This window comes from Jaculus jaculus, chromosome X (genome assembly GCF_020740685.1).
Source record: "Jaculus jaculus isolate mJacJac1 chromosome X, mJacJac1.mat.Y.cur, whole genome shotgun sequence".
NCBI lineage: Eukaryota > Metazoa > Chordata > Mammalia > Rodentia > Dipodidae > Jaculus > Jaculus jaculus.
Genome location: NC_059125.1, coordinates 19,095,730 through 19,114,684, shown reverse-complemented (window position 1 = coordinate 19,114,684; position 18,955 = coordinate 19,095,730). Strand labels below are relative to the sequence as shown.

Below are 18,955 nucleotides of genomic sequence, written 5' to 3'. Positions count from 1 at the left end.
CAATATTTCCAAGCATAGTTTCATTTACTTATAGAATTTTACTAAATATTTTCTCACACAAATCAAATGAGAATTATACCTCCAAGGGGCTTATAGTGAAATGAACAATTCCAGAGTTTATTTCATATTACATGTGCTTATAAAAATAAGCATGAGAAAAGTAATGGCATATTAGCTATTTTTTTAGAAAGGACTCTTTTTATTTATTTATTTGCAAGAGAAGGGAGAGGGAGGAAGGTATGGAAAGAGAGAGGGAGAGAGGGAGGTAGAAAGAGAATGGACATGCCAAAGCCTCTAGCTGCAGCAAACAAACTCCAAATGCATGCACCAATTTTTGCATCTGGCTTTACATGGGTACTGCGAAATCAAACCTAGATCATTAGGCTTTGCAGGGAAGCACCTTAACCACTGAGATATAGGCTCCAGTCCATATTTGTGAGGTGTTTTGAGTGCTAACTGAATGTCAGATACTGTTTATAAACTTTCACATATATTAGTTCATATCTCCTTCATAAACAGTCTGAAGGGTATATGTTATTACCATTTATTCATAGCTATCTAATATGTGAGTAGTGAAGAAATGAGTCTATCTTCAGTAGGAAGCAGAATCATATTGTAAACTCAAACTGCCAAGCTTTAATGCTCACACTAGCTTTTGTAACAGGATGTAGAAAACGCTAATCATGACCCACAGTACAGAGAAATGCCTAGAGGAACTAAGGAGACAGATGCCTTCAGGCTTAGAAGCTCAGAGAATAAGGATGGCTATGGATATTGTTTACATTGGAAAGTAAGGGACATCAGGGTAAGCTGAAATGAAGCAATGGAACCTTATCATAGTAAATCATGTCATCAAAAGTTACTAAATGTAGGATAGTGTGGTGGTTTGAATAGATGGCCCCCAGTACTTTCAGTGTTTTTTTTTTTTTTTTTTTTTTAGTTTGTACTTCGGATCTGCAGCCACCTGGCTGGAGGTGGTTTCACTGGACGCATCTTAAGGTGTGCTGGTAGGTTTGAGATTTCAATCAAAAGATATGCAAAGTGTGCTAGCTGGAGATCCTGAAGTGTTGCAGTGCTGTGTGGCTATTGGCTTTCATGCTTGTGCTCCTCTCTCTCTCTCTCTCTCTCTCTCTCTCTCTCTCTCTCTCTCTCTCTCTCTCTTTCTCTCTCTCTCTCTCTCTCCTTGCTCCTGTGAAAGCAGGTCAGCTTCTTCTGCCATTACGGAACTTCCCCTGGATCTGTAAGCTTCAATAAATCCCTTCCTCCATAACTGTGCCTGGTCTGGGAGTTCATCTCAGCGAACCTGCTACGGATGGCTAGTTGTTCATTTGGGTAGGAGTTCAGGATGCAAACAAAAACAAAATTAGAAACAAGATTACTAATTGAGGTTTGAGGACCACTCCTTGAGGGACAAGTAAAAAAGTTTACAGGGCATTCCCAACATTTCAAGAATTCACAAATGTTATATATAAAGGAGAATCATATATTTCTTTCTTTCATTCACTGACAAATATCATGTGCCAAGCACTATCTTGAGCAATAGAAACTTACAAATGAATAAAATAAGGGAATACCCATTCTCAGGTAATTAATATTCCAGATCACACCTAAGTTATGCTTTCAGAAGTTTAATTTGACATGGCAACCGTCAGTTTAGATTGTAGTAGTGAGTGTATAGGAATGAAAGGAAAAGATATAAGGTAACAAGAACAAGAAATAAAGTAGCAGTAAGTAGGTGTGAAAATGAAGAAATATAAAGGATTATGGAGGACAAACCCACAGATCTTGAAAAATGAACTTGAAAGTCAGGTAAAAGTGGAGGTATACAATGGTTACATAGTCTTAAATATCTCTAACTAAAGAAATGGCATGGTGTTGAATAACAATATAGGTGGTAAAGAGCAGGTATTAAATTATGGCTTATTTTATAATATTATTTTGTATTATGAGACATTTGTCTAAAAAACATATTTGGATAGAAATGTAGGATGAATACTGCAAAAGAATAAAAACACTCATTTGAATAAAGTAGATACACAAACAATCTTTACACAAACACCTAGCATATAACTCACATTTATAAATTACTTGGCTAGTAAATCAAGCTAATAAAATTAATGAAAACAGAAAATAATACCCACAATGGATCTTCAGTTAAAGGGGGAGGGAGTAATGAGTAGTTAAGGAGGTAGTAAGTCATTTAGTATATAACTCCAAGAAGTCAAAAGGTGATTTTTTTTGTAGACAGAAGTGGACCAGAGCAACAAAATAAACAGTTTCTAGGGTCAAGTGAACTTGGTAAGAACATTAGAATTGGGTAGCTACAGTGATTTCATAAAGCAATGTTTTAGTAGAGACATAGAAACTGGAATGAAAAAATGAAAAATGAAAATGGACATTAAGAAAGCAGAAATGTTTTATTTATAAACATGGGACTTACTTTTGGATATTTTAGGTCTTTGCTTTAAATGCTAACTATGTTAAATGTTCAGGATAGGCTTCACAGAAAGTCAAGCATAACTTCAAATACTGAATCTTCCATATATAGCTTTGTGACCTGTAGTGCTTTTAAATGTGAGGCCCCATAAATGTAGGCTTGAATCTTGAATCTTCAGTGGGTGAGGCCCTACTGAGGAAGAGGTAAGTCACTGGAGCCATATCTTAGAGTCCATCCCTAAGATGTGTGGAGAGCAGTTTGGAACTCTCCAGGAGGCATTAATTCCTAAATTTCCATCAGCTGGGAACATAGCATTCAGAACACCTAAGTTTATGGGGGACACCTGAATCAAACCACTACAGGTAGTATAACCAAAGTTAGTTAATTTCAAAGTAAGTAACAATACATAAAATATTTTCTTGTTCCCATTTTTGTGTCTTTAAAAACAGAAACCATATTATTACAATACCATAAGTTCCATTTAGAATTAAATTAGAAAATTAAAGCGAAATTACTTGACTAATAATAAAAAGGGGAAAAAAACTACTTATTATTAGTTAATGTAAATTTGATCACTTATTTTCAAGAGTGTAATATCAGATTTGTAGCTTCAGTTTGATTTTTGTTGAATGATAACTCATGCTATTATAAGAATATTTCACTTGAAGAAATCTTTTTCAGAGCATTTTTGTACCTATTATTTTCTAGGACTGTCAGAAAATTTCTATGAGGAATAAAAGACAATGGGTATTAGAGACTATCAAAATTGACTTGTCAATTGACTTTTGAACAGTGTCTTCTTACTCATATGGGGTGTTCTAGTGGTTTGTGGGATGTGAAATTATAGAATCTAATAGTTGGGAATTAGAAGACTTCATTCATAATAAGAATTTGATGATAGTACTAGTATTTCTGCTTTAATAGTCTACTGAATTTCTTAATGTAATGCAAAATTAAGTAAAGGTGGTGCTAAGGATTTCAATGCATTCAACTAATATGATTGTATATGAACTAATCCATGATAACAAGGCCAAAATTTGATTGCCTTTATAATAAAATGTTGAAACTTCTACTACATTAAATCGAGGAAATTTATTTTATTACTGGACTCCCCAAGATGAGATCTCACATTGACTCTCCACCTCTGTCTTCTAAATGGTGCAGTATGATACCCATTTAACCTCTAAGTAACTCTCATATATTCCTATTCACAATAGAGGAAATGTAAGTCCTGAATGTTTGTCCTCATTAACTCTCTTTCCTAAATGTTTTTCATTTTTTTAAATTTTTGAGTGTGTTTATAGAGTATTGTGGTGTGATGAGTAATGTGTGTAGTGTATGTATGTGTATGTGCAGACATGCCTGTCCTGGACACACATACATAGACCAAAGAAGAGCAGGTGTCCTCTTTTTACACATCTGCCTGTTTTCTTTAAGCTAAGTCTCTTATTCAACAAGAGCTAAGAGCTACTGTTTTCACCATTTTTTTTTTTTCAGTCAGCAATTCCCAGCATCTCTCTGGTCTCTGTTCCCTGCAAAACTGGGGTTAGAGTCGTGTGTGTGTGTGTGTGTGTGTGTGTGTGTGTGTTTGTATTTGCTTTCTGTGGCCACATACACTTGTTTACATTGGTGATGGGGACATCTAACCCAGGCATTTTCAGGCCCTCATGACATCCCGTAAGAAATAAAAAATATATATTAATTATGAACTTTACTGTATGGACCTATTGCCTTTGTCCAACTACCTAGCATGAGACAAGCTACTTCTATCACACCTTCCAGGGCCCAGGGTATTTTAAAGAAGAAGTGATGGTTTAACAATGAGTGTTACCCTCACATTTAGTCTGACAACCAGCTCTTGGGAGGAGGCAATAGAGAATGAGGACACTCAAAACTCATCAGTGCAGAAATTCAGAGACTGCAGAGAACTTAGCTCTACAGTAGACTTATATCATACACATCAAGACCTCAACTGAGTAATCTCCCTGCCTACATTATTTTCTTTTGAATTTTCTATGAAATCTGTAGAAATTTTTGTATCTACAGCTACATATAAAATATGCAGTAAGAAGACAAGCATATGTTTCTATAATCTATTCTTGTTAGTATAGTCAGTAGTATTGTGACTGTGGATGACATTTTCTAGTTGCAACATGAGAACAAAAGTCAGAAGAAATTCACTGTTAATATGGCAAAAAAAACCCATAAAAAACCAAAAACAGGCTGTTACTGGAGTTTTTCAAGATGTATGTGTTATTCAAATACTTTTACATTCTTCATTGTAGGAGTTTAATACCAGTTTTGTTAATACTTTTCTTTTTTTTTTCATGTTTAAGGCATTAAGAAGTTTTCCATAACAAAGTTCTTTTGAATACCTTAGGCAATAGAATCACTGAACACCAATTCTAGCCAACAGCAATATTTTGGTAGCACTTAAGTATATTTTTAAGTGAAGCACGGAGGAGTTCAGTTAGTGACATCAATTTGCGTTTAACATCATTTCTTCCTATTGTTTCCATGTTGATATTCTTCAATTTTATAACTTAAACCTATATTTTCATCAAGACTTAGCTGTGAATTCACAACTGCTTATAGGGAGGTGAGGTTTTTGCCTCTGTTAATCACACATGTCTCAAAACCAACACAATATGATCTCCCCTAATTTCTACAACTCAGTGAAAATATTCTTTCCAAATTACCTCACATTATCGCTTTACCCCATAGAGTGGGTCATGATATCTATTTTAACCTCTAATTAAAATTTGATTCATACATTCAGAATTACTATATTAGTCTTAACTTTTTGGTTGGACTATGGCAGAAATAACTATTTTAATGTGTTCCTGCACAAGCCTCATGTCTTTCCAATACATTCTTTTCAGAGCACTATAGCAAACATGCAAAAATTTGTCTGCTTACTCCATTTACTTGCTTTAAACTAAGCCATACCTTCTGAGAGTTTATAGGTTAACTCAAAAATAAACAAGGACTGGAGAGATGGCTTAGTGGTTAAGTGCTTGCCTGTGAAGCCTAAGGACCCGGTTCAAGGCTCGATTCCCCAGGACCCACATTAGCCAGATGCACAAGGGGTCACACGCGTCTGCAGTTTGTTTGCAGTGGCTGGAGGCCCTGGCGTGCCCATTCTCTCTCTCTCGCTCTCGATCTTGCTCTCGTTCTCTATTTGGCTCTTTCTCTCTCTGTCTGTCAGTCTCAAATAAATAAATAAAAATAAACACAAATTTTAAAAATTGTAAAAAAAAATGTTTTACATTTTAAATTTTAAGGCAAGGGGGAAATAAAGACAGCTTATACTAAGATCTTTAATTCCAATACTTTGCCCCACTAGTAGGTATTTACATGTGCCTTATCATTAGTTCTGACAACATCCTATGAAATATTACATTCACTGTACAAAAGACTGTTACTGCAATTTAGAAATTGGACAAGTTGGTATTAAATTAAGTGTCTTTTTTAGCCTATGTGGCCCATTCTCTATTTATTTTGTCATATTTTTTTTTCTGTACAATTTATCCTTACCTAGTTTTGAGTGTTGCTTCAATTCAAAATGTCCCTTATATTCTCCTAAGTTTTAATACTTACTGCCAGTTTATGATTCTGTTTGGGAATGTTGTGGAAGCTTTAATGGTGAAAACTTGCTGGAGGAAGTGGCTCATTGTGGAGAGGCTTTGAGATTTTATAGCCTGATCTCATTTCCTATTGACTCTCTTCTTCCTGTTCTGGCTGCCAGGTAAGCAGTCTTCAACTACTGCTGCTGCTGACATACCTTCCCTTTCATGATGTAATGCATCGCCTGAAATCCTTAAACAACAATAAATCTTTTTTTTTTTTATTTTTAAAGCTGCTTCCTGTTAACGAAAAATGGGAAAAGAAATGAGAGGGAAGAGACCTGGCTCAACAGTAGAGAGATGATTTATTCAGGGAAGATAGAAGAAGGCTCTGACCAGGCAGGTCAAAAGGCCACCTCCCACTTGGTGTGGTAGAGCAAGTCTTTAATCCCAGCACCATGGAGGCAGAGGTCAGGAGGATCTCCAAGACTTGAAGGCCACCTTGAGACTGCATAGTGAATTCCAGGTCAGCCTGTGCTAGAACAAGACCCTACAAACAAAGCCACCTCCCTTACATACTAGGAGATACTTATGGAAAGGTGGAGGCATTAGAATTCTGTGGTTTCTAGGCAGTCCACCTTGCCTCAGGGTTTGGAACACTGTAGGGAAGTGATAATCAGACAGGTGGCTTGGGCCATTCCAGCAAGTGGTAATAGGAATGGGTGGTCAGGATCCTTTCAGGAATGTGATAATTGGGAGAGATGGTTAGGTCACTTTTGGGAAACAGAGGGCTATAATGAGATGGCAGTTAGAGTCCAAAGGTGGAGTCATTCTGGTTCTAACAATTCCTGTCAGGTATAAAGTCATTGCAACAAGTAAAGTAATACAGCTATACACCCCAATCTTATTTCTTTTAGCAACTATACTCCAGCCATAGAAAAATGTCACACTAGTACGATGTTACACATGCAATTTCCTCTAGTGTTCTATTTTTTCAAACAAGTGTACCTGTTTAAATTCTGAGAGATTTTTTTTCCAGACAAGATCTTGCTATGTAGCATAGGCTGGCCTCAAATTCATGATTGCCCTGCTTTATTCTGCAACCACTGCAGGTTCAGGTTTACACTGTCACTGGCCTGTCTAGTAATAGATTGTTGGAATGTGACTTTCTCTTGTCCTTTTTTGGATGTAAGAATAGTGGGCCAGGACATGCTGCGATTAATCAAACTTGAATTTCTTTAAGGTGCAACTGAAGATTCTGCATTGTTTAAACTTCACAAAATGGATAAGCAAGGTTAGACAAAATTGTTCTAGGAGATTTCCCCAGACTATTTGACTAGAATACTCATGACAGTACCTACATGTACTGAGTAATCACTCTATTACTGAACTCTGCCTCTGTCCTCTCCTGTTTTTACTACACAAAACCTAACATATTGTGGTAGTTTGATTCAGGTGTCCCCCATAAACTTAGGTGTTCTGAATGCTAGGTTCCCAGCTGATGGAGATTTGGGAATTAATGCCTCCTGGAGGGAGTATATTGTTGGGGACGGGCTTATGGGCTTTATAGCCAGTTTCCCCATGCCAGTGTTTGGCACACCCTCCTGTTACTGTGTTCCACCTTAAGTTGGCCAGGGGGTGATGTCCACCCTCTCCTCATGCCATCATTTTCCCCTGCCATCGTGGAGCTTCCCCTCGAGCCTGTAAGCCAAATAAACCTCTTTTTCCCAGAAGCTGCTCTTGGTTGGGTGATTTCTACCAGCAATGCGAACCGGACTGCAACAGTAAAGTGGTACCGAGGAGTGGGGTTGCTGCTAGACACCTGACTGTGTGGCTTTGGCCTTTTGGAGCTGATTTCCAAGAGGAATGTGGAAAGAGTTGAAACCTTGGCCTAAGAGATGCTTTGCAGTGCTGTAAGTACAGCTTGATGGTCTATCCTGGTCAGAGCTGAAAGACCTGAAGGCAGTAAGAACTATGGACTGTGAGGTTTGGCTTATGAGGGTGAGAAAGAGCTTTGCCTGGACTGGGCTAGCAGTTTGTGTGAGAAGCTTGCTCTTATGCCCATGTCCTGAGAAGTTGTGCAGGGTTGCTTTACGTAGAAATGAACTGGTGTGTGCAGAGGGATATGGCACAGAAAGGAAAATCTTTGGGTGAACTGCTGCCCGTTCAGCTGCAACTGAGAGATTACAACCTTTGATACTGGGCCAGCTGACCTGCGCTGGGGCAACAGGAAGAATGTCGACTCTTTTGAAATGGCCTGAGTGCTCAAGGAATGTCCTGTTCTTCAAAGTCTGCTTTATTCCCCCCCTGGATTAACAAATTGGCACCCTACCTGGTATCGTGGAGTATAAGAAATGCTGGAAAGAGGGTCATTGAGTTTGCAACACGGTCTTGTGTTTTGGAAATGGCCATGGGCAGTGTGAAGCAGGTTTGCTGGTTGCCTGCATAGAGATCCCATGGGGACATGAAGATGAACTGTGGCTTGCAGTGGAGACCCAGTGGAGGTGCTGGGACCATGAGATGGCTGCCGAGGAGCTGCCAGGCCCGATGAAGTTTCCCAGGACTGTGAGTAGCCTAGCTGGAGGGGCGGAATCGGAATGCCAGAGACTTGTTGCTGGTTAGAATTATCGGACTCGGAGATTTGTCACTGGCTAGAGTTGCTGGACTTGAAGCTATAGAGTTTGATATTTGCCCTGGTTGTTTTAAATCTTGTATTAGTTGAATGTTTCTTTGCTATGCCCAATGCCATCTTTTGCAGTGTGAATATTTATTCTGTGCCATTATGGGTTTTTTGAGGTTATATTTTGGTATTATGGCTCAGTTAAAAGATCTTGAACTATGGGGATGTATGAACATCATTGGGATTGATCAAAAACTATGGGGACTTTTAAAGTCAAACTGAATGCATTATATTTTACATCATGTATGATTATCAGTTTATGGGGGCTAGGGGCGGAATGTGGTTGTTTGATTCAGGTGTCCCCCATAAACTTAGGTGTTCTGAATGCTAGGTTCCCAGCTGATGGAGATTTGGGAATTAATGCCTCCTGGAGGGAGTGTATTGTTGGGGGCGGGCTTATGGGCTTTATAGTCAGTTTCCCCATGCCAGTGTTTGGCACACCCTCCTGTTGCTGTGTTTCACCTTAAGTTGGCCAAGGGGTGATGTCCACCCTCTGTTCATGCCATCGTTTTTCCCTGCCATCATGGAGCTTCCCCTCGAGCCTGTAAGCCAAATAAACCTCTTTTTCCCAGAAGCTGCTCTTGGTTGGGTGATTTCTACCAGCAATGCGAACCGGACTGCAACAGATATGTAACAGGTATTTAGTAATGATTTTTTAAATTAAAACAAATTATGGAAATAAAATAAATTACTTAGATATAAATATGTGTACATGTATGTATGTGAAGAGCTAATAGCCTTCCCTGAGAACAGAGGTTGCGGTGGTTTGATTCAGGTGTCCCCATAAACTTAGGTGTTCTGAATTCTAGGTTCCCAGCTGATGGAAATTTGGTAATTAACACCTCCTGGAGGCAGTGTTGGGGTGGGCTTATGGGTGTTATAGCCAGTGTCCCTGGTCAGTGTTTGGTACACTCTCCTATTCCTGTTGTTCACCTTATGTTGTCCAGGGGGTGATGTCCACCCTCTGATCATGCCATCTTTTCCCCCTGCTATCATGAAGCTTCCCCCTAAAGTCTGTAAGCCAAAATAACCCCCTTTTCCCCAAAAGCTGCTGTTGTTTGGGCAATTTCTGCTAGCAATGTGAACCTGACTGCAACAGAGGTATTCAGCCTCATTAAGTTTGATACCTTCCCTCCTTCCCTGATTGGTGTATGCCCCTTAGCCTAGATGGCCTTACAGGACCATGGACCATCTGAGTTCTTCCCTTAGACATTCCTGGCTAAAGAAGCCAATTCTGAACAAGGACACAAAAAGCTGCAACTTTTTTTTTTTTATTAATTGCACCTGGTACAGTCTCTTTCTTAGGATCCTCCATATAGCTTTGAACTCAAGCCTGGATCAGTACTTCAGCCTTCATTCCATAGGAAGGTTAGTGGCCCTCACTGTTTCTCTCAATAAACAAGTCTGGTGTACTCTTTTCTTTTCTCTTACACTTTCCTTATAGTATGTATGGATGTATAGATGGATGGATGGATGGATAGGTGATAGATAGATAGATAGATAGATAGATAGATAGATAGATAGATAATGTTTTCACATGTCCAGAAAGATAGGGGAAGTCATTACCAAGCAAAAGAAAAATATGAAAAAAATCTCTTTTGAAATCTTAGGTAACAATCAAAATAAGTAATCTAAAAGTTTCATAAAACTCAACTCAGATCAAAGCAATAGGAAAGAATGTACCAGATATCCTTTTCTTAGAAATAGGGATTTAAAGATGACCTCCATATGCTAAGTTCTAATTCATTCAAGGTACTAATTATAGTGCCATGAAAACATTATTTGTTCTTCCTTGGAGTTAAAAGTTCTTAAACATTTTTTGTGAGAAATATGGAAATTATTTTCCAATTTCAATAATATATCAGAAATCAAAGATATCTTAATTTATAGGTATATTCATATGTATAATTCAAAATACACTAAACTTATCTCTCTGGGAACATTTTATCCAATAGAAGATTTTTTCTATAATGAAGGATATTAAGAGGAGACATAAGTAAAATATATGAGATTCCTGAAGGGAGTGCATATTATGTATATGCCTGAGATATGACCCAGCTTGAAAATGAAGGGATTTCCAATATTAATTGCTCCTTAGTTTCTTGCTGAGAAATAAGATCTTAATAATACCACTTTATGACCATCGCTGCCTGCCACATAGCCAACACTGACATTGACTCTTCAAAAGCTTGTTTTATAATGATCTCTTAGGAGTACTTAATGAGCCACTTAAGTTTTGTGAAGTTCATGGAATATGTGAAAAGATGCAGAGTCATTCAATTTTCAGTGAGTTACCCGAGGATTTATGCTAGAACTTTAAGCCATGAACATCTTTATCAACTCTCTTTGGCCTATAGAGAAAATATTTTGGAGAAAAAAGGCTTATTCAATTATGAATACCGTTCTTCATTTTAAAAAGGACTTTGAAATTTAAAAAAAATCTTAAACTTTCACTGCTCCATTTCTATATGGTATTCCACAGAAGTACATTGGCTTAAAATTTCCAATTAAGAGCCAGCTATGGTAGTACATGCCTTTAATCCCAGCACTCAGGAGGCAGAGGTAGGAGGATTGCTGTGAGTTTGAGGCCACCCTCAAACCTAGCGAATTCCAGGTCAGTCAGAGCTAGACACTACCTCAAAATATATAAACAAATAAATACATTTCCAGTTAGACTATCAAAAGTAAAAGTATTCACAAGAAATCCATCTGCATCATAAAGTGTAAGGACAAGCATAATATTCTTCCTTGATTTCAGAAAAGAAAGTAAATAAAAGTTTCCCCTAATGTGCAATAAACTTCTAATCTGTTTCAGAGTGAAATTTATTGGTTAAATTATTCAAGAAGAATATACTTTATAATACATATGTGCTTAGAAACCCCATCAACTATGATCACTGCTGAGAGAAATAAGTAAAGAATAGTCAATTGACTGACAACTACAGAGAAAAACACATTTCCTGAAGGTTTTCCAACCAGCAGCATTTGTAGAAAGAACATCATCACTGCTTTGGGGTAGGCCAATGAATCAAGATGTAAGAAGGCTTACTGCTTCTTTCCATTCAAAGCATAAATTCAAATTTTGAAAAAAATGCATTTTACTAAAATGTTGAAATTGCATGTGGTGTCCTAAAGTGTGTGTATGTGTGTGTGTGTGTGTGTGTGTGTGTGTGTGTGTGTGTGTGTGTGTTGGCATTTCCATTTGTTGCTTTTAAACCCCAGTTTCTTGAATCCATTTCACAAGTTGGTATTTGGTATGTGCCATTAACAGTAATCAATAGCTTCTGCAATGTATAATTTTTACTATGACATCTCCAAATATTTCATCAAAAGACTATTTAACCATCACCATAACATGGAGTTTATACTTCAGGCAATGGAAATTAATAGTGATCAGAATATTAACTGAGAAGGGAAGAAAAATTTAACAATAATTTTAAATCTTATTAGTTAATACCCTTCTATAGTCTAGTTCATACTAGTATAGAAAAGGAAAAAATGACATGTGAAAGTTTGCAGGGGTTTGATATTTCTTTTAATAATTTTAAATTAAATTAAATTTTAAATTTCTTTTAATAATACTTCAGTTCAGAGATGGACTTGGTGCATGCACTTGAAACCTCACTACTTGGTATTCTGAAACAGGAGAATCATCAGTATAAAGCCAGTGTGGGTGACAGAGTGAGAACCTGGCTCAAAAGAAGAACAAGAAAAATACTGCTCATCACTTTTAGGCTAAGGTGGTTAAAAGCCCGTGCTTTATTTTAAAATTCTTTAAAATTTTGAAGGATCACTGTAACTGGTACTGTATCTTAAAAATGCAGAAGGGTTTGCCATTGGACTCTAAGTGAATAACAAACATTGGTTTGATTAAGCAAGTGAGATACATGTCCTAAAGTTATATAGACAGATAGATGATATACAGGAATATATATAGATATGCATATATCTATATATTTAAAAGTAATATATGAAAATCTAAGTTATCTTTTTCAGAATAACTTATCGGTGTTTGAAAGAGAGATTAGAAACCTAAACACACAACAGCTTATTTTAAATTCATCCATACTAAATACAGTTAGGAAGTACAGCAAGTTTTCCCTCTGTAACTCACAATTTCAGTTTCTCAAGATTAGAAAGGTATGAATACTGCAGCTAGAAATACTAATTGTATAAAAGACTACAGGTATATATATCATTGCCATCTATCAGATTTATTCACTATTTTGAGAGGAAGTTCATTAAAACCTTGATATTTATGTATCTTAGTGATTTGAATATTCTTTATTTCTGGAGTAATCTACAAAAAACCATGTAATCAAAGCTGTGGGGAAAATTTGATCCTTATATTAATTAAAATTCAAGTGTGACTTTATCAAACTTTATAAGATGAAACACAATTTTATTTATGAAATAACCTAAACTGAATGAATTATAGCAATATACTGTTTAACCATTTATATAAAAGGGAGAAAAAAAAGCATAAAACTTGTATTGCTTGTGCATTCTATCACAAGACATGGAAGATCTCTGCAAAGACCACGTGAGACACTATTCAAAACAACTTGCCTCCAAAGGAGCAAACAAATCTAATGTTCATTGTGGAGGAGCAAATAGGGTCAGAAAAGGATGAGAAAGTAAGAACCATGGACACACGATGCCATAAATCATTGCTTAGGTAAAACTTCAGCTACACCAGAGCAACAAAGTAGATGAATTAGCATATCAAAACAAAACAACAGATGGAGGAAAGCAAGGAAGAAAGCTGAGCAAGAAACTTTCCTTGTTGTGATTTGATTTGGGGAATATTTATCAGCTAAACACGAATTATCACTTTGGTTATCATAATTTAAAAAAATGAAGCAAATTACCTTAGACTCAAAAAATCTTCAGATTATCATAATGTGCCAACTCACACTCAAAATACCAATAAAGTTCTTATCAACAAACAACAACAGCAAGAATTAAACAAGAAAATTGCATCAGTAATTGAAGACAAACCTTAGGAACCTCCTTGAATTTGGAGAAGATAATTCTTGCCAAGACTCCACTTAAACAAAGTGACCCTGGGCTTCTGTGCTCCCTGCTTATGCAATCAAACTTTATAACAATAGCTTTTGTTTCTATGAAAACCAACTGTCTGAAAATCGCATGATCTGAAACTATAACAAATTTAGCCATTTCATTTTTATTTCTCCACATCATGTTAGGAAGAAAACTACAAAACCTACCAGATTAACATTTCAGAATTGTATTTGAAAGTAATGAAGGGAAACTGATTTAGTTAGCAACGCTAAATAAAACAGACAATTCATACAGATGCTTTCCCTGTAAAATATTAAATAAACACTGAAAATGGCAACCTTTTCAATTTAATAAACCAACTCTCCACTTATTACTCTATCTGAATAAAGGTTCTGCTTGACCAAACCTCTGGTCTTATATGCAAGTATTTCTCTCATTAAAAATGTCACACAAACCACATACATTTCAGAAGATCAAGAGACTTAATGGAATTACAAATGCATTTTCTATCTGCCTCTGCCTCTTTCCTCCTTGCCTGACTGCTGAAATATATCAGGCTGTATAAACCATCTATTCAATTTTGGTCCCAGTTTATCTGTTACTGGTACATATGTTGAGAACCGTTCAATTGGATTGGGTAGAGTGCCAATGTGGACACATTTGACTTACTTGCCATTGTTTCATCAGCTCTCTGACTCCCTTGGAATCTTCTAGGAGCTTCTCCTTATGGGTAGCATCTTGTAGGACATTGGCAGTGGTTTCAGCCTCTGTAAGCCAGGCAAGAAACTTCTCCAGGTCAAGAGGGAACTGTTGCAGTAATCTCTGAGTTTCTTCCAAAGCAGCCTCACGCTCACTCACTCTGCAAAGGCACAAATAGCCAGATGCAAATTTTGGTATCAGAATAATATACACAATGAGCTCAGTAAAATAAGCAAAAAAGGTACCCTGCTAAAGCTCACCATTTAAGCCCTATCTAGAATACTGTTCTGTTTTTCATTTCTATTTAACATAAAAGCTTCTGCCTGGGGGATAGCATGCAAGTTTACTAAAAGTGAGCAAAACTGAGATGAGGATATTCCTCAATGATAGAGAGCGTGCCTGCTGCTCTCAAGGCCTTGGGTTCAACCCCAGTCTCCCCTAAAAATGAATAATAAAGACTTCTACAAGTACCCTCTATGAAACCCCCCCCACACACACTTGCACATGAAGGGGAGGATGGAACTTTGAACCTTATAGGTTCATACACACACATTTAAGAATATTCCCCCCCCCCAATTTCGTAGTTTGTAATGGACAATTCTAAAAGCTTATTTTAACATGCCACAAAAGTTAAAGCTAGTTTTCATGGTCAAAACCCTAAAGTCCTCATCATGCCTATCTTTCATGCTTCTCTGAGGCAATAAACAAAGATCAAATATAGTAGGAAAAAAGTCAAGAAGATACAAATGGAAAGTTGGAAGGTGGATACTGGTTGGGGGAAGGAGAGGGAGGGGATTGAAGGGTGAAGAGTAAAACAGATTAACAAGGCGAAACAACATTTCACAGAAACAATTGCATAAATTGTGATGATTTTTCATGATACTAGTTTGTTTTGATTATTTTGTTAGATTCATATTTCATTACATGATGATCCCATAACCAAAATTATCCAAAAGAAAAAATATATATGTTTAATTGAAAAAGTCTTATAAACCAGGCAGATAGTGGTTCAATTCGAGATATCCCTAGCAGTGTGTGATAAGTTACTAACCTCTCCAATTTCTCATTTCTTCATGGGCAGTAGTTACTGCTGTGATGAGAATCAAATACAATAATGTATGTCTACACATTACATTATGGGTAATCAAAATGTTAGTTTTTTTGCCCTCATCTCATTATTTCCATTCCCCCCTCTTTTAAATAGACGAAACAGAATTCCCTATAGAAAAAAATATATAAAGTAATACTTTCCAATAATACATATAATGCATGTATTTATGCTACATACCCAAATGCCCTCAGCAAAATCTACATAATAATATCTCAGGAGGGATAATTGCCTTAGGCAGTAACAGTCCTGTATAAAAAGATTCAGGTAAATTTTGTCTGCAATGAGGAAATTAGTACTCTATTTAAATTTCTTATTTGCCTTCACTTACTACACAAACACTTTCTGGGATTAAACATAGTCTAAAAATGGATTTAAAAAAATTGAACACCGGAGTATGAAACACTCTCCTTGTTAAGATATGATTGTCAATAATTATGCAAAACTGCAATTTATTTTAGCAGCAACTTTATCATGGGATGTGCAAACCAGGCAATAAACAACTCCTGCAGAGCAGCGGCAGCAACCCTGCCCCCCCCCCCCCAGAGCTGTTTATGCATCATGGGTGAGGTTTTTTTGCTGAGCACACAGACTTCCACAGTGTGGTTTCAGCACTCATACTGGATAAAAATCTTCTGCGTGCATTAACTGGTAGAGAGAAGAATAGGTTTATGAGGATGCTGCTGTTGGAAAAAAAAATGTAAGCATTGCACTAGGCTATTTAATAACTCTTAAATAAATGTTAATACTGTAGACTTGAAAGACAGCACAGCACTGTGGTTATGGAAGGGAATTAAATTTGGAAGAACCAAAGGGCTAGCCTGGACTGCTGGCTTCCCTACTTTATAGATTTCATGCATTTCATTATCTGTCATCTTCATGCTGAGGGGTTCTCTGTGCACCATAGCTCTCCCATCATTAAACTAGAAACACTACTCGCCCTCTACTTTCATAGAAAGTACCCAGTAACTGAGTTCAGAGCAGTGCAGTAAATCAGATGAAAGGGCTCTATCTAGACAATGAAAATTTAAGCCAAATAGTACCAGCAGTTTGCTGCTTCGTAAATTAGGCCCTTAGGGACAAAGCAAAACTTTTTCGGGACAGTAAGGCACCATTTTCCTCAGTGATACCCCTGTGGTATGAAATATTGACAACATTAGGCTGAATATTTCCCTATTTGGGAAATACTTCCAAAAGTTTAGTGGAAGCAATGGCAGAAATTCTCTTCAAATGAGCTCTTTGACAAACTTCTTTAAACCTAGATGGGATTATTGTTTCTGCTTGTGTAGGGGTTTAATGACTACAAACTTATTCCCGGGTTCAATTCATGTTCATTGAACTCCTAATTTTTAATTGTGCTAAGTCTAGACTAGAAATGAGTCAAGGGTACTTAATTTCCATATTTGTGCATGCAAATTAGCTCTAAATGTATCCCATAGTTTTTAATTTTCATCAACCATATGGCTTTGAATGGCTGATGTGATAAATAAAAAATATAAAAATGATGAGAATCATAAAAAAGATTATTTTTAAAGTTTTTTGTTTAGGATATCAAACTCTATGGAGCCTGGAGAAAGTCTAGCTAGATTAAAAAAAACATTATTTATTTGACAGAGAAAGAGGGAGACCGGTACAGAGAGAGAATGGGTGCACCAGGGCCTTCAGCCATCACAAACAAATTCCAGACATGTGCGCCCCCTTGCGCATCTGGCTAACGTGGATCCTGGGGAATCGAACCAAGGTCCTTTGGTTTTGCAGGCAAACACGTTAACTGCTAAGCCATTCCTCCAGCCCCTGGCTAGATGTTAAATGTAATAAAGACCAGGTATTAGGAGTAGCAATACAAATTTGTAAATATAATCTACTATATTAAATAGGTGTTACATAAGTAAGACAGCTTACCCATCAACTATTCCAGCTTTAAAATGCACAAAAGTAGCTGAGAATTTGAAAGTATAAGGAGTGGTATGATGCCTTCTAAAGACTTTCATTCTATTCATTGAGTACCCTGTGCTACACTCAGTATATAAAAGAGGGTGCATTTTAAGTATGGTTTTCAAAATATGGCTGAAGGACCAGCAGCTTCAGCAGCAGCATAGGAGAACTTAATAGAAATGGAAATTCTCAGGCCTCAGGCTAGACCTACTGAATGAGAACCCAGGGATGGATTCCAAGTAGTCGTGTTTCCATAAGCCTTTCAGGCATTTCAAATATGCTTAATTGGGAGAATTAGCTCTTGGGACAAATTTTGAGAATTACTATATAGAGAATGCTGGGCTAGTCTATTAAGACCCCTGTCCAGGACTGAATTTCTTTCACCATTTGCTATAGGAGTGCTCATGACTGCTAGTACTCAGCTGTCAGCATTCTTTGAGAATTGGCCTGTTAAAGAGAGTTGCCTAGTCCACAGTTGCACACAGAATTCCTGAAGCAATCATCACCCATGGTCTGACACTTGTCTTAAGTGTAGGTTATCATTGTTTGTTTCCCTTGCTTCATCTCAGTAGGGTCCTGAAAGGGACTGTTTATCTTTGGGGGTGGGGTGATCCATTGTTGTGGTGACACCTGTGTGGCAGACACCCAGCTTCTACTGCTGTCCTACCATATTCTTTTTTCCTTTGCTTCCCTTGTAGGTGTTTAATGTGTATACATTCTCCATTAAAATTCTTTGCATGAACCTAGATCTTCTGAAGTATTATGTTAAATCATTCCTTGTAGCCAATGAATTGATGCATGTGAAAGACTAGCCAGCTACTAGCACAGGTTATAATTTTCAAGGCAGACAAAACAGAGGATCTCACACTCAGCAAATGAGCCTGAATCAGGGCTAACTTTGCTTCTCGTTGCTATTGAAGGAGATCTATGAGTAATGGAGATTTGCAATATCGTCAGTTCACATGGGTCTTCGGAAGGGACAAATGTGCAAATTGCAGAAGATAAGAAACTTAGTATAACACCGACTCAAGAAAATACAACTCTGAAAGAAGGTGACAAATCATGGAAAGCATTTTTCACCATCTTCATTTAAAAACTGATTTTCAGTAAGGCAAAAGTATAATTTGATCCATTCTCTCTCTCTCTCTCTCTCTCTCTCTCTCTCTCTCTCTCTCTCTCTCTCTCTCTCACACACACACACACACACACACACACATTCTCTCTCTTCTTCCCTTCTTCTTTCCCTCTCCATGCTATCTCTGAATAAACCTGGAAGGATTTTTATTTTCTAGATAGTTGGAATCACAACTTTTTTTTCTGGGGGGAGCAAATCTTAATAGAATAAAAACCTAAGTGAAAATGTAGGGCGATCTGTAACTTTTCAAGGTAAGACTGAAGAATATGTGGTCAATTTTCACCATTACATACATGGATGGGATTATCAGTGGATTATATCACAAGAAACTGTGTATAATCAAACAAAATTAATGAACACACTGAATATT

At 37.1% G+C, this 18,955-nt stretch overlaps 1 protein-coding gene across 1 annotated transcript in view; it reads right to left on the bottom strand.

The window, feature by feature from the left end:
- The window catches only part of Dmd (dystrophin), a 2,157,654-nt gene that overhangs the window by 530,014 nt on the left and 1,608,685 nt on the right, over positions 1-18,955 (bottom strand). Inside the window, exon 56 of the mRNA XM_045140973.1 lies at positions 14,378-14,567. Within this exon, the coding sequence (XP_044996908.1) occupies positions 14,378-14,567 (190 nt within the window). The remainder of the gene's footprint in view (positions 1-14,377; positions 14,568-18,955) is intronic.